Here is a 16,820-nt window from a genome sequence, read left to right on the forward strand (position 1 = left end):
TGAACACCGAACAAATGCATCGGATTATCCTATGTGCATATGTTCATTTTGGAGCTCATTGGAAATAATAGTCCGGTGTGTTTATTTTGTGAACACCGGATCATCCGGTGAGTATAGCAGAAGAAACTAGCTGTTGGAACCCACCCAGACTCATCTGTGAACACTGGATTATCCTGTGATAAATTATTGAACACCAGACAAATGCACTGAATTATCCTATGTGCATATGTTCATTTTGAAGCTCTCTAGAAAGACTCCCGCTTCAAACTTTCTGTGAACACTGGACTATTTTTCATTGTTCTCACTGGATTATTGTATGTAGCACCGAACTAATTTTGATGTGAGCACCGGATTATTCGGTCAGGTAAATTTTAGCCGAACAACATTATGTATTTTGTGTATAATGTTTTGCTCCAAACTCCGATTTTGATGATCTTGGGCTCAATGGAAATCTTGTGAAGAGCTATACAAGATTATATAGAAATCCATCCTATTTGATCACATCAAAAATTATGGAACAATTCTAATTTATTCCTCTCTTTGTTCCAGCTTCGGTGACTTCTTCATGTATTGCATCTATGAGACCTACTAACATATACTCTTGACAAATATGTTAGTCCCATTGAATATATTATCATTAATCACCAAAATCACAAACATGGCCTAATATGGCCATTTTCCCAACAATCTCCCTATTTTTGGTGATTGATGACAACACAATCAAAGCAAATAACAAATAACAAATGATACCAAATGTAAAGATCATGTTCTTACCAATTAGTCCCCCTTTATTGTGGCTCCTCATTTTTCTATTACCACTATCTCCCTTAATCGACCTATACAAAAGCTTCTCTTTTGTCGGTCTAGGTGCCTTATGTTGCTTCTAGCATCTTCTTCTTCTCTCCTATTGTCAATTTTGGCATTCCTAGATCATCTTGCTTGTTGCTACAATCTCTGTTACCTTGTTACTTGCTTCTTGCTTTGGTTGTCCAAAATATCCCTCTTTGTCAACAATCTTCAAAAAGTACTATTGCACATGTTGAACTTAAAAAGAAAAACATTAGAGCACATGGGAGAGAGCTTCAAAAATCATGATCCAATTGAATGTATACCAATTTAATGATATCACTACAAATGAATGATACCAATCGTAAGCTATGAAAGCATATGGATTACAATTTATAAAACACACATAATAGTCTAAACTCCGCATATATGTGTGCATCCATATAATGAGAATAAAACATATACACAACTAAATAATATATCCAGATATGAAGTTTAAGCTATATTATACATGGAGGTAGCTTAAATGAACAAGGATTTGATAATAATACCAATTGAAGCGTTTGATCATTGCATATCTCCGGGGACATGTTGATTGCTCCATGAGACTACAAAAGATATCACTAGCAACATATGTTAGTCTCAAAATCACAACCTATAGGATATACTCCTCCTAAATATGTGCATATAAGTGTTGAATACTAGTAGGATATATGCACTTGTTATTGATAACAATAGGGATTTATCGTATACATTGGATCATAGCACATAAAAGTATGAATTGTAAAACTAGTGTCATAAAAGAAACTTATCCCTAATAAACTATGTAGGTTGCTCATAGATAAGACAAATACAAGCAACCTACCATATGAGACTTATACTAGGCATTGTAATAAATTGAAATGAGCACATGCAACCCAAGTTGAGGTAAAAAGAGCTACGACAAACGAACGGATTTTGCATCTAGCTTCATTACCTCTTTTACCTTTGGATGGAGATTTGGGTAATGATGATCATGAACTTCATCAATACGCCAATCTTGTATACTTGGCTTCTTTGCTTGAATCTTCACTTCATTTTGCAAGCCAAGTCTCCAAATCCCCATAGCCGCTTCGGGGCTTCAAGTCTTCTTTGGAATCCAAACCGATTGAGCTCCTTTATGTTGATGATGACTTCCTTGATCACCTAAATGGGTTGGTTCCACATCTGATCCTTCTTCTCAATCATGTGTGCAACCACCTTACTATTTTACTTCTTCTTTAGCTTGTAGTGGTTGCTCTTTATCTTGTTCTTATAGTTGAACTTAGTGTAGAGGTTGGAGGTCTTGTTGGAGAAGTTCGCCATCTTCTTCTTCTCCTTAGTCTCCTTTTTCACTTGATTGCATTGGAAGAACTTGTGGTCTTCTTAATGACATTTGAAGCATGTCACAGTTGACCCCTCCGCAAGCTTCTTTACCATGAAAGCACGATTATCTTGAGGAGGTTGGACATGTCATTTTCCCTTCAATCTCGCCCAGTCCTCCTTAAGCTTCTCCACATTTTGCTTGAGCTCATCATTCTCTTGTGCAATGAGTTCATTAGATTGTTCTACAACAACATTCTCAACACAAATCTCATTGCAAAAGGGTGAGCTAGATAAAGCATATAAATCATCACAAGAAGTGCAAGCATCTACCTTAGGATTGTAATTAAAAAAGAGAGGTAGATTGCTTCAAAGGGACCTTAATTTGAGATTTAATGCACTCAAATTTAGCCTTAAGCTCTTCATACTCCTTGTTTAGCAAATTAAATTTGCACAGTAATTGTTCATAATTACAAACAAATGTAGCATGAATGTTATTAAGTGCATTGAATTTCTTAAACTCTTTAGATTATTTTTTAAGGACCCTTTGTTGCTCATTGATCAAATGAATGAGTTCATCATAGAAAGTAGAATCCTCATTAGATTCATCATTACATTGCTATACATACATTTGGCCATAAGGCACTTGTGAGATGGCTTACGAGATGACTTGTGTGATGATGACTTTGAGGAAGAGTTTTTCTTGGATAGGAGGATGGTGAAGCTTTCATCACTTAAGCTTGATTATTCATCGTCGCTCACCCATCTTCCTATGCTTACAAATGCCTTAGCTCTTCCCCTTGTCTCCCTCTTGTTCTTGATTTTTTTCTTCTCCCTCTTGATATGATCAATTGTTTTGACCAGGTCCTTCATGGAGATTGGGTGATCAATCTTGGCATTTATCTTTTTTGGTGTTCTTCTCCACTTGTGAGATGAGCTTGGAGACTTTGGGATCCATCTCTTCATCGCTTGAGGTGCTTTGCTCACCTTCTTCATAGCCCTATTCATCATCTTCACTTGAGCTTAACTCTTTCTCTTGTCTCCTCATCCTTGCCTTCATGTGTTGACATTGAGCTTACTTGCTTGTGAGAGGAAGGTTCTTAGTGTCGGATGAGAAAAAAACTTCCACCCCATGTTCATTGTCATCTCATGGGTGGTGATCTTGCCGACCGCTTGACTTGGAGTCATCTTCTTGATGTCATTGTTGTCGTAGATGATGGAGATGATCAACTTCTACTTTGGAAGATTCTTCTCACCATTTGATCATCTTCAATTGATGTCAAACTTAACATATTGATCCCATTGACAAGAATATTCAAACATGATTACATGTCATTAGCACTTTCACGGGGTAGTTGCTTGATGCCATTAAACTTAGTAACAAGCACACGATATTTCTCATTGCGCACATCCTTTGTACCTTCATGTATTTCAATGAGACTATTCCAAATATCATGTGATTGGTGAGAGAATAAACATAATTAAATGCATCAACACATATAGATGATATAAGGATACTTTTTGCCAATGCATCTAATTGCCTCTCCTTGTTGGTGATGCGTTGCCTCATCCCTTTCTCGGTGGCTCTCCAAATATCTAAGCCTCTAACTTGCAAATAACAAGACATTAGAATTTTCCAACGCGGAAAATCTGTGCCATCGAAAAGTGGAGCAATATAGGAATCCATCCCAACCCCAGATATCACAACTCTAAGATGTTAAGCCTATCAAGAGCATGACACTCTGATACCACTTGAGAGGGGATGAATTATGACACTTAGAACTATTTTGGCTCCCAAAACAACACAAGATAAACCTATAACAATTTCTATCTAAATATGCTCTAGGTTTATCTAGTGTGTCTACTCTACCGATCAAAGCACTTGAACCTATCTAAGAAGGTAAATTGCAAATAAGTGAATGCAAAAATGAAAATAAGGTAGAGAGAGCAAACTCAGCATAAGGGTCTCTCCATCCCCATCCACGCTTCTCGTCGCGACCCCACACCAAGTCGGAGGGTCAACAAGCTTGAGCAACTCCAGCTTAAGTTACCGGCGAGTCACCAAGACTCCAAGGCGCTGACGTACTAAGAGGTACAAGCTTGGATCACTCCTTGATCCACTCTCTAGGCAGCAATCACCTAGCAACACACTCTCTAGGCCTATAAGCATTAATCACTCTCTAATCTTGTGCTTAATTTGCCTTTGATGATCACTTTAAGCATTTTGGTGGCTTGGATGTCTTCTCAAGTGTATATGAACTTCTCTGGACTCCAGCTGTCTGAAATAACTGAGTGGAGCTGTATTTATAGCCTCAAACCCACACACTAGCCGTTAACCCAACGGCTCAGAAGTACTAACACCGGATCATCCGATGAGTACACTCTCACAACTAGCTATTGGAACCCCACTCATGCCACTGTGAACACCGAATTATCCAGTGATTACTCACTGAACACTGGACAAATGCACCGGATTATCTTATGTGTATATGTTCATTTTGGAACTCTCTAGAAATAATAGTCAGGTGTGTTTATTTTATGAATACCGGATCATCCAGTGAGTATAGAAGAAAAAACTAGTTGTTGGAACCCACTCAGACTCATCTGTGAACGTCGGATTATCCTGTGATAACTCACTGAACATCGAACAAATGCACCGGATTATCCTATGTGTATATGTTTATTTTGGAGCTCTTTGGAAATAATAGTCCAGTGTGTTTATTTTATGAACACCGGATCATCCGCTGAGGTAAAAGACTCCACTTCAAACTTTTTGTGAATAACAGACTGTTTTTTATTGTTCTTACCAGATTATCCTAGGTAGCACTGAACTAATTTTGATGTGCGCACCGGATTATCCAGTGAAGCAAATTTCAGTAAAACAGTATTATGTATTTTGGGTATAACTTTTCGCTATGAACTCTGATTTTGATGATCTTAGGCTGTATGGAAAGCTTGTGAAGAGCTCTACAAGATTATATAGAAATCCATCCCATTTGATCACATTAAAAATTATGGAACAAGTATAATTCATTTCTCTCTTTGTTCCGGCTTCGTTGACTTCTTTATGTATTTCATCTATGAGTCCTACTAACATATATTCTTAACAAACATGTTAGTCACATTAACTATATTATCATTAATCACCAAAATCACAAATATGACCTAATATGACAATTTTCCCTATAACCTCATGCTAGCGGCTTTAGAGGAATTGTCAGAGAGGAAGGCTGGATCAGTAGTGGTGGCCGGTGGTGGACAGGATGGTGATCCAGTGTGGTACCACCCACCACATTTGTCACGTCCTGAAATCCGTAATTGTGTGTTTTAATCCTAAAACATGCAATTTCAGCTTCATGTTCCAGTTTGGGTCACTGGAGCACCTCACTTTGAATCAATAGGGTGGGAGAAGGAAACTAAGAGAAATAAAGGAGCTAGAAGCAAGTCTGGACTTTTCCTCTAAGTAAATGGGGCCCACTTGGGTGGAAAATATCTCTCTATAGGTGGGCAACAACACTCTCTCTCCCCCTCAACTTGCCCATACGTACTACTCACCCACTCCACCAGATAAGGCTTTTTGAGGAAGCAAGTTGGAGTTGGCTGTCTCTCACTCTCTCTCTTAGGCTCCCTTTTTCCCCTTTGGATCCCTACCTCTGGGAGCAAGATCAAGGTACGTATGTGGTACTCACGTGACCACCAGCTCAAGGACTACTCGTCCATCCAATTCATTTTCAGTTTCCCCGAAGGAATTCGAGCTGGTTCTGAACTTATTTGGTGTTCTTTGGGAGAAGCAAGAAAGCAGCAGTTTTTCCTCTCTTCTCCAAGCCATTTTCCGTCGTTTCCTCCTTCAACTGGCGGTCACCAACCTCAGCAAAGGACATTGGGTGAGTCTGCTAGGCTCCCATGGCAAGTATGCTCATTTTGGTTGGATAGATCTTGAATCTGGAACTAGGGTTGCAAAGTTCTTAATGTTCTTCAGTCTAGGAACAAATGAGGATTTATGTGGATTTGAGTTAGGAATTATGTTGCTAGACGGTTGAGCAAAGTCTAGACTCTGTACATCCTCCTAGGCATTTTTACTTTTGATTTAGAGAGACTCTCAGGTTAGTTTAGCCCAGTTTTTCCCCTCGTAATGGCTGCTGGCTGCTGTTCTGGAGCTGCACGAGGCTGACTTTACTGTAGCGCCCGAGCTGTAGCACCCTGGAGTACTGTTCATCCCGAAGCACTGTAGCACCGAGCACTCCGGGTACTGCTTACCCCGGGACCCGAGTACTGTTCACCCGAGCACTTCGGGTACTGTTTACCCTAGCACTCCGGATACTGTTCACCTCGAGCACCTGAGCACTGTTCATCCCCGAGTCATCCCGGTGCTCCGGGGGGGTACTGTTCATCCCGAGTACCCCGAGCATTTTTCATCCCGATGCCCCCGAGTACTGTTCATCCCGGGTACCGAGCACTGATCACCTCGGTACCCCCCGAGCACTGTAGCAGTGGTCGCAGGGCGGTTATCAGGCTTTCCTGAAAGCTGGTAGCTTGTAAAATTCATAGTTAATTCGTACGAAACTCCAAACTTCATGAGACCAGTTGCGTTGGCTTCGTATGAAAATGAACTACATGTTAAAAATGTTGAAACTCATTAAATACGTTCTGAGAATTTATTTATTAATTAAATGTATTTCAGCTTAGTTAAAGCACAAATAGTCAATGCCATGTTCGAAAGTTGTGAGACCACTTGGAAAACTCTTGTTTTGCACAGTGCGATCTGGGAAAAATATTGTCATGTATTGTGGAGCATATTTTTCTTATATGGTCGCATTTCATACATGCTCATTACATTGCACGCGTTGCTCTCTATAGTGAACGCCGATCCATCGATCCCGGAGGCCGTGGGCGATCGTGAGGCGCCCCACCTTTCTGATCCAGGACAGCAAGGCAAGCATCTATCATACTGCACCGTGTCAATTCAAAATCTAATATGTTATCTACGCTTATGTATACATTGCATGTGTCGGGTACCAAGTTGGGTAGAACCTATGCCTATGCATTCTCCCATTTCGGTCACGTGTCATGTGTTATTCCAGTGGTGTCGTCGCGGTCTAATTTTAGTTCGCTATGCTTAGTGGTACTTAGTCTTTCCGGTAGAAGTCGACGACGGCGTCCACCATTGTCGCGAGCCTAGGGCTTATTACTTGTTCACACTTGTGGTTGTGTTGATGATGAGTCGGTTTGGTGAGTGGTGAGTTGAGACGAGGTGTGGGTGGTGTTAGGGGTGTCATCTGCTCACGAGGAGTCCTCAGGCAGTTCGGGGAGGGAACCCGGACACCGTAGACCGCTTGCACCGGTTAAGCACCGACCGTCGGTGTAGTCGGCTTTAGCACTTACCTTACTCACCACATGCTGATATAATGGTAGGCGAGCTGATTACCTTCGCAGACGTGGTCATGTGGGCCTCGTCATAGACGATGTGAGTCCGGTTTGAGTCTGGGCTTTTAGCGGTATTAGTTTGCTCGGGGAGTAGTTCTAATACCGCCGTGCCGAGCTATGGTTGATCCACATGGTTGGGCCTGGTTGGGAAAGGTTGTCACGGGTACCCCCTTGTGTGCATCTTAGCAGGTGGCACAAGCCGTATGGTCCCTGTGTCGTGTGGGTCCAGGAGTATCCCCTGCAGGGTGTATAATCAGTTCGAACTGCCGCGCTCTCGGTCATGAGCATCGCTATCGCTTATCTCCACCGAGCGACCATGTTTTGGTCGTAGAGTTTCGATGTGGGTTGTGGCATGGTTGGATTGGGGTGGTTTGGTCGGTATGTGGTTGGTGGTTTGGTGGGAATGGTTTGCTTTTATACACTTGTTGTTCATATATCTGTTCTGATCAGTTGATTGGCAGGGTTTGAGTCGGTGGTTGGTTAAGTCAGTTGCTTATACCTAGAGTCTAGGTTGCTTACCGCTTAATGAACTTAAACATATCTTAATCCTTGCTACAGCTTTAAATGCATGATCCTTGGAGTCGAGAATATATATACTCATACTGTGTAAGACTTGCTAGTACCTTCGTACTAAGGGGTGCTGCCCTTAAGTTGCTTTCAGGTTCGCAGGTTGGCGAGGAAGAGGCAGTGTTCAGCTACTTTGTGCCTACCGATCAGGGTGGCGGGCAGGAGTAGCACCTTCTACTCCGAACTCCGGCGCTTTTGGTATGGAGCCTAAGGGCATACGGCTCCGTACTCTTTTGTTGTATAAGTTTTTCTTCCGCTGCATAGTTGTTATTGTTCCTCTTTTGTTATAAATTGTGGAAGCAGTTGCATGTTTAATAATTGTAATCCAGTTTAATTATTTGCTCTCTATTAAACTGTGTTGTGATATTTGAGTTGGAAGGCATGTGTTCCGATCCTGGGCATAAAACACGTGCCGGGACTACCGGAATAGTATTCTGGTTAATCGTCGAGGTTATGATTATGAATAATGATCCTCCTGATGATTAATTAGAATACTATTTGGACGGTTCCTCACAACATTGGTGGAGGACTGTCGGTGGGCGGTAAAAATTGGTGGGAGGTGTTGTGCATCGAGTGGTTAGCGATAGCAGTAGCCGGGGGCAATGGCTCTGATGGCGGTGGTACCATTAGAGTTGGTCAAGATGGCGGTGGATGTGGGAGCGAAGGGGGTTGAAGATGAACAAGCTGGAGTCAAAGAAGAACATGCTGGAGTCAAAGAAGAATGCGCCGGCGAGGAAGGAGGCACGGCAAGAGAGGGAAGGAGTTAGGATTGGCTCGGTGGGCTGAGGCTACGGGTTGAGTGATAGGTTGTATAGGGCTCATTCCTGTATGAAAATTGACTAAGAGTTTTACAATATTTAAGGCAACTGATGTTTTGACAGATCCATATTTTCGAGTTGCTGGACTCCAATTTACAGACAGACTCAAGAAATACTACATTTTAGGACTGTTCAGCTTCAGCCAGCCCTATGAAAAAATAGCATACCATAAAGGAACAACTAAGTGGGACTTCTACGGCCTCGGCAGCCTGCAACCACTTTGAGCCTTTGAGGTTTCAGCAAAACAGGAAAGCAGGCCACGACATCTCCCTCAGGGTTCCAAAAAATCATCGAAAACCACTCGATATTTATGAAAACTGGTTAATTCGGTCCTCAACAAATTCTGAATTCAACAGGTTTTTAATTTGAATTCAAAAACTTTAAAAAATCACAAAAAATCTAAAAATACTAGAGACAATTGTAAGACCTTTTGTGATTTTTTTAAAATAATATCGTTTACATCATATTTTATATGGATGAAGTATTAAAAAAAGAAAAATATTGAAATAGGTCGTATGAACATGATTATTTGGCCCATCACGTTAAGCAAAAGTTTAACATGTAAACACATATTTTTCATGTGTAGGGAGTATCTTAATAGGATCTTTAAATTTTGTTTCACTTCATTTAGAGTTTTATTAATATCTCCGTGATTTTAACAAAGTTCATAAGTATAAAGTGAACATGTTAAGAAATAGCAATGTAATTAACTTTTTCATATCTACCATTATTTTTCCTACATAAAGTATAGTATAAGTAAACTAATAAAAGTGGTTTCACTAATTTTGAAGTTGTGATGAGTTAGTTATGAATTAATCTAGTTGCAATATATTTACATAATATTGTATGTTACAATAACTATTTCATAAGTTCGTGTATTTTTAAAAGACATAGGATTATGTAAGAATACTAACAAAATTAGTTTCATATTTTTTGGATTAGCAAAGAATTAATTATGTATTTAACTAGGTTTAGAAAATATATTTTCTCACAAAAAATATACTCTTTTTTAATGAGTATAAATATTTTTATCATGTATATCATGGTACAAGGAAAAATAATTGTTTGTCTTGATTTGAAGCTCAGGTGAATTAGTTATCAATTTTACAAAACTGAGCTATTTTTTGGTCTTTTTGAATTTCACTGAAAATTCGATAAAATCGAACGGTTTTTGATAAACGAAATGGTTTTCGATGGAATTCGAGTTTTTTAATCACAAATAAAATGCAGGAAATACGACCGGTTTTCGATGGAATTCAGAAGGTTACCAAATGGTCGGTTCGCCCGAATTTTACCTCCGACGAGTGAATTTGTCCAAATCTTACAAATTTTGACTGAATTTTTGAGTTTTTGCAAATATCGGAAATTCGCTAAGGGGTGGTTTCCGGATCCCAAGCAATTTTTGAGCATCGATCCCGCTCGGCTGCTTCTTCTCGTCCATTTCTTCATCTGTAGATGTAGATGACAAGCAGGCTATGACATAAACACCAAGAAGAAACCAGCCAGTTCATTTTTCAGCGGGAAAAAAATGCAAAAACTCTCCCAAAAGTCACTTGGATTTTAACTTTTTCTCAAAAATTATTTTTTTTCAAAAAAATCCTCAAAAGTTTGACTTTGTTGCAAAAACCCTCCCAAAAATTCAAAACAATAAAAAAATCAAAAAATTCTAAAAAAAACTAGAGACAATTCTAATACCTTCTATGAAATATTTTTTCAAAAATAATATCCTTTGCATCATATTTTATGGAGATGAAGTTTGGAAAAAAAAAAGAAAAATGTGCAGCTCATTTATTAACTCATGTTATTTTAACTTTTCATGTCTACTATTATTTTTTCTACACAAATAATTGTTTAAGTAAACTAATAAAAGTGGTTTCACTAATTTTGGGGTGTTATGGATTAGTTATGAATTAATCTATCTGCAACACATTTACTCAATCTTGCACGTTACAATAACTATTTCAAGATTTTATGTATTTTTAGAAGATTGAGGATCATGTAAGAAAACTAAAAAAATTAGTTTCATGATTTTTGGATTAGAAAAAAATTAACTATGTATTTAACTTAAATTAATAAATGAGCTGCAAGTTTTCTTTTTTTTTTCAAACTTTCTCTCCATGAAATATGATGCAAAGGATATTACTGTTGGAAAAAAATTTCACAAAAGATCTTAGAATTGTCTCTAGTTTTGTTTAGATTTTTTTTTGAATTTTTGGGGTGTTTTTGAAAAAAACAAACCTTTAGGGTTTTTCTAACAAAATAATTTTTGGAGAGGAAAGTCAAAATTCAGTGACTTTTGAGGGGTTTTTGCATTTTTTTTTGGAGCTTGGGACAAAAACTTAATCTGGATAGATATAGCCGTTTCATGCTTTGGTCTATCTTTCATGGTAACCTGATAGTTGTACCGAGTAAGCAAATTTTACTCAACGTTCTTCAAAAACGGTTTTGAAGTAACGCGATTATACACCAATTTTGATGGGAAATGAATAGTTAGCAGAAGCAAAAAACAAAGGTGATTAAAGAAGCACATTTGATGCTCATGTGTACACCAGCGGTCTTCCTACTGCGCATAATCATGCAGAAAATTCGGTGCCCTTTTCCCACATACTTTTTTTGTACAACGGAACACCTTTAGCAAAATTCCATTTTTTTAAAAAAGCGCACCAATTTTTTGGTAAAAAAATAGGATACTAGAACAGAGCACTATGACCTGTCCCTGCATCAAACGGTCTGCAAGCTCGATACAGAGGAAACTAATAAAACGCGTTCGCCTAGAAAAGGTAATTATTTATTTCAATTAATACTGTACTTTTTTTTTCTCCATCCGCACCGTAAATCTCTCCCCAAAACCAAAGAACAGCAGCCTCCGCTCCCATTTCCCCCAGAAACACCAAATACATGGACTTCTCCGTCGGCGGGAGCGGCGGGAGCGCGGGCGGCGCCGCCGGCGACGTGCGCGTGCAGGCGGAGCGCTTGCTCGAGATCGCGGAGAAGCTCCTCACCGCGCGCGACCTCGTCGGCTGCAAGCGGTTCGCGGAGCGCGCGGTGGAGTCCGACCCGCTCCTCCCCGGCGCCGACGAGATCCTCGCTGTCGCTGACGTACTCCTTGCATCCCAGTCTCCCCTCTCCTCCGGCCACCCGGACCCGCTTGCTGTCCTCCAGCTGCCCCCCGGCGGCAGCCCCGACCAGGCCGCCGTATCCCGCGCCTTCCGCCGCCTCGCGCTCCTCCTCAGCCCCCGCAACCCGCACCCAGGCGCTGAGTTCGCACTCCGCCTCGTCCACGACGCCTACGCCCTCCTCTCCGATCCATCCCGCCGGCCCCCGCCTTCCTCCGCCACCGCCAATCCCGCAACTGGTAACCCCTCCCAACCTGCCGCTCCAGCTCCCGCCACTAACCCCCAGGAGTTCTGGACGGCGTGCCCGTTCTGCTGCTACGTGCACCAGTACCCGCGCCACCTAGTTGGGCGCGCCCTCAAGTGCCCCAACGAGAGTTGCCGCCGTGGGTTCGTGGCCGCTGAGATCCCGACCCTGCCGACCATCGTGCCAGGCACCGAGATGTACCACTGTGCCTGGGGATTCTTCCCACTCGGCTTTCCCAATGCGGCCGACCTGGGTGGCAACTGGAAGCCATTTTACAAGGTGTTCCCGTGGAACACTGCGCCAAGTGGCGAAGTTGCTGGTGGTAGGAGCCATGGGAATCATCGTGGGAGCAATAGTGCTCCACAGCCGCAGAATGTCAGTGCACGTGGTGGGTCTTCTAGAGGTAGGATCAAGAAGTCGTCCGCCCGCAAGAAGGTCGGGGCAGGGCTTAAGAGACGTTCTTTCGGTGGTGGTGTGGAGAGCGGCATTGATTCATCTATGCTTGGACAGGAAGGGTGGGCTGGGGATGAGGAGGATGGAGATGGACGGCCTGAGGAGGTGAGGGGGATTAACATAAATGAGGCGGCACAGGCTACAGATGGCACCGGTAGGGGTAATGTCAGTGGTGCTGGCGGGGTTGTGGATATGACCAACTTCCATATTGATGTTGATGCAACAGAGGATATATTAGGGAATTTGCACAACATCCCGTTCTTGAGGGTGGACAATCTTGGGCGGATGATTTAACTGTTGCTATGGTCTGCTGGGGCTAGATAGGAGCATTGTATAATTAGCTGGGTCGAAGCAGATGTCTCAGGGGCTGAACCTTGCTGTTCAAGTGTTCCTTCTGCTATTATGTCGTGTTGTAGTAGTAGTCTATCTTGTGCTTGTAGTAACTTAGCTGGAGGTTGAGTCGTACCAGGAGACTTTGTGGTATCTCCATTAGTTGGGGATATGTACCCTTTGCCTTTGGCAAACAAACTTGCGGTGTTTTCTGGTGATGGGAATAATGCTTCACACATGCAGTGTGATTTGACTGGTTGTGCTTATGATGCCACTTTGGTTTCTTCATGGCACAGTGGCGGGAAAAGGTGCTGAGAGCAAGTAAGTAAATTTTCCTCTGCTTATGAGTGCATAAAACTTTCTTATCTACAAACGTGTACATCTTAGTTATAACTTATGTGATGGCTACTGATTTGGTAGTTATGATTACATAATTCTACTATTTGAAGTTGATACTGTAATGCTTATTGATAGCTTGCTTAGGATTCCATATGTTAACTAATGACCTCTATTCAGTTTGCTGTTGGTTCTGTTAAACACAATCATGGTGTTGATGTTATGATACATACATTCATGTCATTAGTGTTAAGAATTCGTTTCTAAACACATGTCAACTGTCAAGTAACTGATCCATTAGCAGTTAAATATGAGTTCTCAAATTCCTGCCTGATATGCCACAGTTGAAATGTGCACCTACAAGCAAAATACATGAATTCATAGGTAAATAGGATGAAAGACAAGAAGTTGCTATTAAATAGATTTGTTAGATGAAATATTGTATTGAAGCAAAAATGTTTTTACTCTTAATGCTTGATAATAATGCAACCAACTGCCCTTTATGTTAGTACCATTTCTTTAATGTATTCAATCATAAGAAACAGGGTTAATCTTATAGCAGTTTGTGTGATAAATACAAATGCTCAGCTTACCTGGATTATCTAATCTTTGAAACACACATGCAGAATTTGTTGTTCCAGAGAATCTTAGGGATAATATGGATTAGAAATCATTGACTTGGCCGTTTAGCTTAACAAGGGCTTGAACATTTCTGTCTTACCCATGTTCCTTGTGGAGTCGTATCCATACGAACTATTTGCCACTGACATGAAAGAAGAGAACAATGGCTTCATTCGAAAGGATACTTATGCACCGAGCAATGTGTGCTTCCTGTTATCTAGTTTAGATTGTACTGAACCGAGCAAACATCTTGTCTTAGCCGACAATAGTGAAGATACCTTGTATGAATTCAAGCACCAAATGTAGCTAAGTTCATGTTATGCGATATTTTACTATGCATTTTATATGTGTAGGTATCCATTTGTGATTCCGTATATCTTTTACTTATTTCCCAAATAAACCTGTTTGAAATTGGACTAAGCCTTGTGTCGTTTCTTTCAGGTAGAAAAACTGCTTTCTTTTGCAAACAGCAGCCGGCGGTCCAAACCATTCCTTGAAGGAAGCGAAGCAAGACTTGACCCAGCTTAGAGGGTATATCAGTAGCCCTGACCTGAAGACAATTTTTTTTTTTTACTTTTTTTGTAAGTTTATTAGGCTGTTTATCCCCTCATCTGCAAGCGAAATACATGCAAAACTCCATAAGTTTGCCAAGAAATGCTAACTGTATTTGTTATGTTGTCAGCAATTTCAAGGCACCAGTGATGATTTTTATTGAGCTATGCTTCTGTTACATATTTAAGCATGAAACTTGCAGGGCACCATCTCGACTGATACTGATGAATCATAAGTTACCACCCCCTCTCGCTCTCTGAATGGGAGCCAATGGGTTTCATATATTGAATGTGATGTCCCCTTGTTACAGGAAGCTTCTGAGTGGAAGCGTGACTTTCTGATATTGCGAGCGTAAGGACTGGAAGTGATAGCGCATTCCTTTCATGTGACCATGTGTAGATTATTGAGATCACGTCCGTTACCACTGGGCTTGATTGTCTGCTTAAGACACAATTTTCTGTAGGCAAATATCTGTAGTATCTCCTGCATGACTAGAATTGCCAATTCATATTTTCACAGTTCATAAGGCAGTAATTCGAAGCCAACGCAAAGGAAGCTGAATTCACTGTTGAAACACTCTGGTCCTGTTAGGATTGGCTATGGTTCTAGGCTATGCTTCTAGAGCTTCTGTTTAGTTGAGAAAGTAATTGTGGTTGCTGAATTTTAATTGTTAATTTTTACAATAAACTTTTAACTTTCCAATACACCAAAAGTTGGAAAAGCTCATCTCAATCTGCTTCTCAGCTTATAGTTTATTTCAACCACATCCGCCTCCTCAACCAGCTAAAGTCACCAGAAACAGGAAGCAAAAGCCAACCCTATGGATAGCTTTTGGCTTTTTTGGGAAAAGCCAGAAAAAGCCTATCCAAACAAAGTCTATGTAGGTCTTCTTCCACGTGATGAATGTGTGCTCGTTCTTTCTTATATTGTTTGCCTCCTCCTCTGCGGAGTAGTTCACTTCAACATGATGGTAATTGTCAATTGCCTCGTCTACTTCAATCATAGCGTAGCCATCTAGGTATCGGATGTCCATGGAAAAGTTCATGATGTTGTGAGGATAAGCCATACCAAAAGCCATCTTGATGGTAATGTTCTTAACACCAATGTGTAGTTCACACAGGATCCACGTTGTGATGTGATCAATGGGATAAGTAATAGAGTTAGCTCTCAAAACTCTTATGGACGCACAACTACTCCGATGACCACCGAGACTGGAGCGTAGAACATTAGGTGACGCTATCGGCTATTCTTGTTCGCTCCCAATGATGCCCCATTCACGCCTGATGTCTTCTTGTACTGTTTATCTTATTTCTGCGTCCATCTATTCCCTCTTATGTTGTAGCGCAATTCCAAGCATGTTCATTATCCTAACTCGTTCTGTCTCTTACTTTGCTTGGGATCTCTTTTGAATTTTAACTATTGACGGCATCTTGGAAACCATATTTTCAACCCATCACACTAACGCCTCGTGTGCGACCACCGTGCTCCTTGTTTCCCAGGACCAAGGTAAGCTCATTCATATCCCTATCTGGCTTGAAAGAGCCTTGTGCAAACCGCGTGTTGCGTTTTGCTAGAGTTTGCGTCACTTCTTAGTCTTTGAAGGTTGTAAAACATATGATTCCATCCTCCGAGTAAGAAGCACCCCTCCCACGAAGGAAGCGTGTCGATTGTTCGCTCTAGCCCTCCGTCTCAGATGTGACACCTCTCTCTCGCAATTCATCTAGCTCTTGTTGCCACTATCGTTATTTCCTCATGTAACCACGACTACTGACTTTATGAGGGTAAAGGTTCTTCTTTAAGTTTACTTTGTTCACCTCACTTAACTTCTGAGCTTCTTCTGACAACTTGCCGCAAAGGCTTGTTACGGTCATTTGCTAAAATATGGCATTATACCTTTCCGCAAAGGTTCTGTTCAGTGTGCCATTCCAATTCTTTCGACACCTTACGTTTAACTACGTCCATATCTGTCTCTTCATGGAATCCAAACTTCCCTAATATAATAGGCCACAAGATATCATTCTTGATTGAATTAGGAACCATGTGTAGATCAGCTCATTCGCCCAATGTATCTCCGATAGGCGACATATTGGTGTATTCATTAGCCGACATATCAGTGTATTCATTAGCCGACATATCGGTGCACAAGTCTTTATCTTTTCTACCAATGTGTTATCTTTTCTACCAATGTGTTGCCCTTCCTATACGATCTCAGCTTCACCGTGCTATGTCCAA

General features: G+C 41.0%; 1 protein-coding gene across 1 annotated transcript; it reads left to right on the top strand.

The window, feature by feature from the left end:
• Positions 1-11,766: 11,766 nt before the first annotated feature.
• On the top strand, positions 11,767-14,755 carry LOC133915988 (uncharacterized). Its single transcript, XM_062359448.1, has 2 exons — positions 11,767-13,400; positions 14,478-14,755. The coding sequence occupies exon 1, from the start codon at positions 11,835-11,837 to the stop codon at positions 13,041-13,043; it is 1,209 nt and encodes a 402-aa protein (XP_062215432.1). The 5' UTR covers positions 11,767-11,834; the 3' UTR covers positions 13,044-13,400; positions 14,478-14,755.
• Positions 14,756-16,820: the final 2,065 nt, after the last annotated feature.

Source organism: Phragmites australis, chromosome 4, assembly GCF_958298935.1.
Source record: "Phragmites australis chromosome 4, lpPhrAust1.1, whole genome shotgun sequence".
NCBI classification, from domain to species: Eukaryota; Viridiplantae; Streptophyta; class Magnoliopsida; order Poales; family Poaceae; genus Phragmites; species Phragmites australis.

Excerpts from the sequence above, each read along its gene's own strand:
- LOC133915988 (XM_062359448.1), top strand. The coding sequence starts at position 11,835 with ATGGACTTCTCCGTCGGCGGGAGCGGCGGGAGCGCGGGCGGCGCCGCC.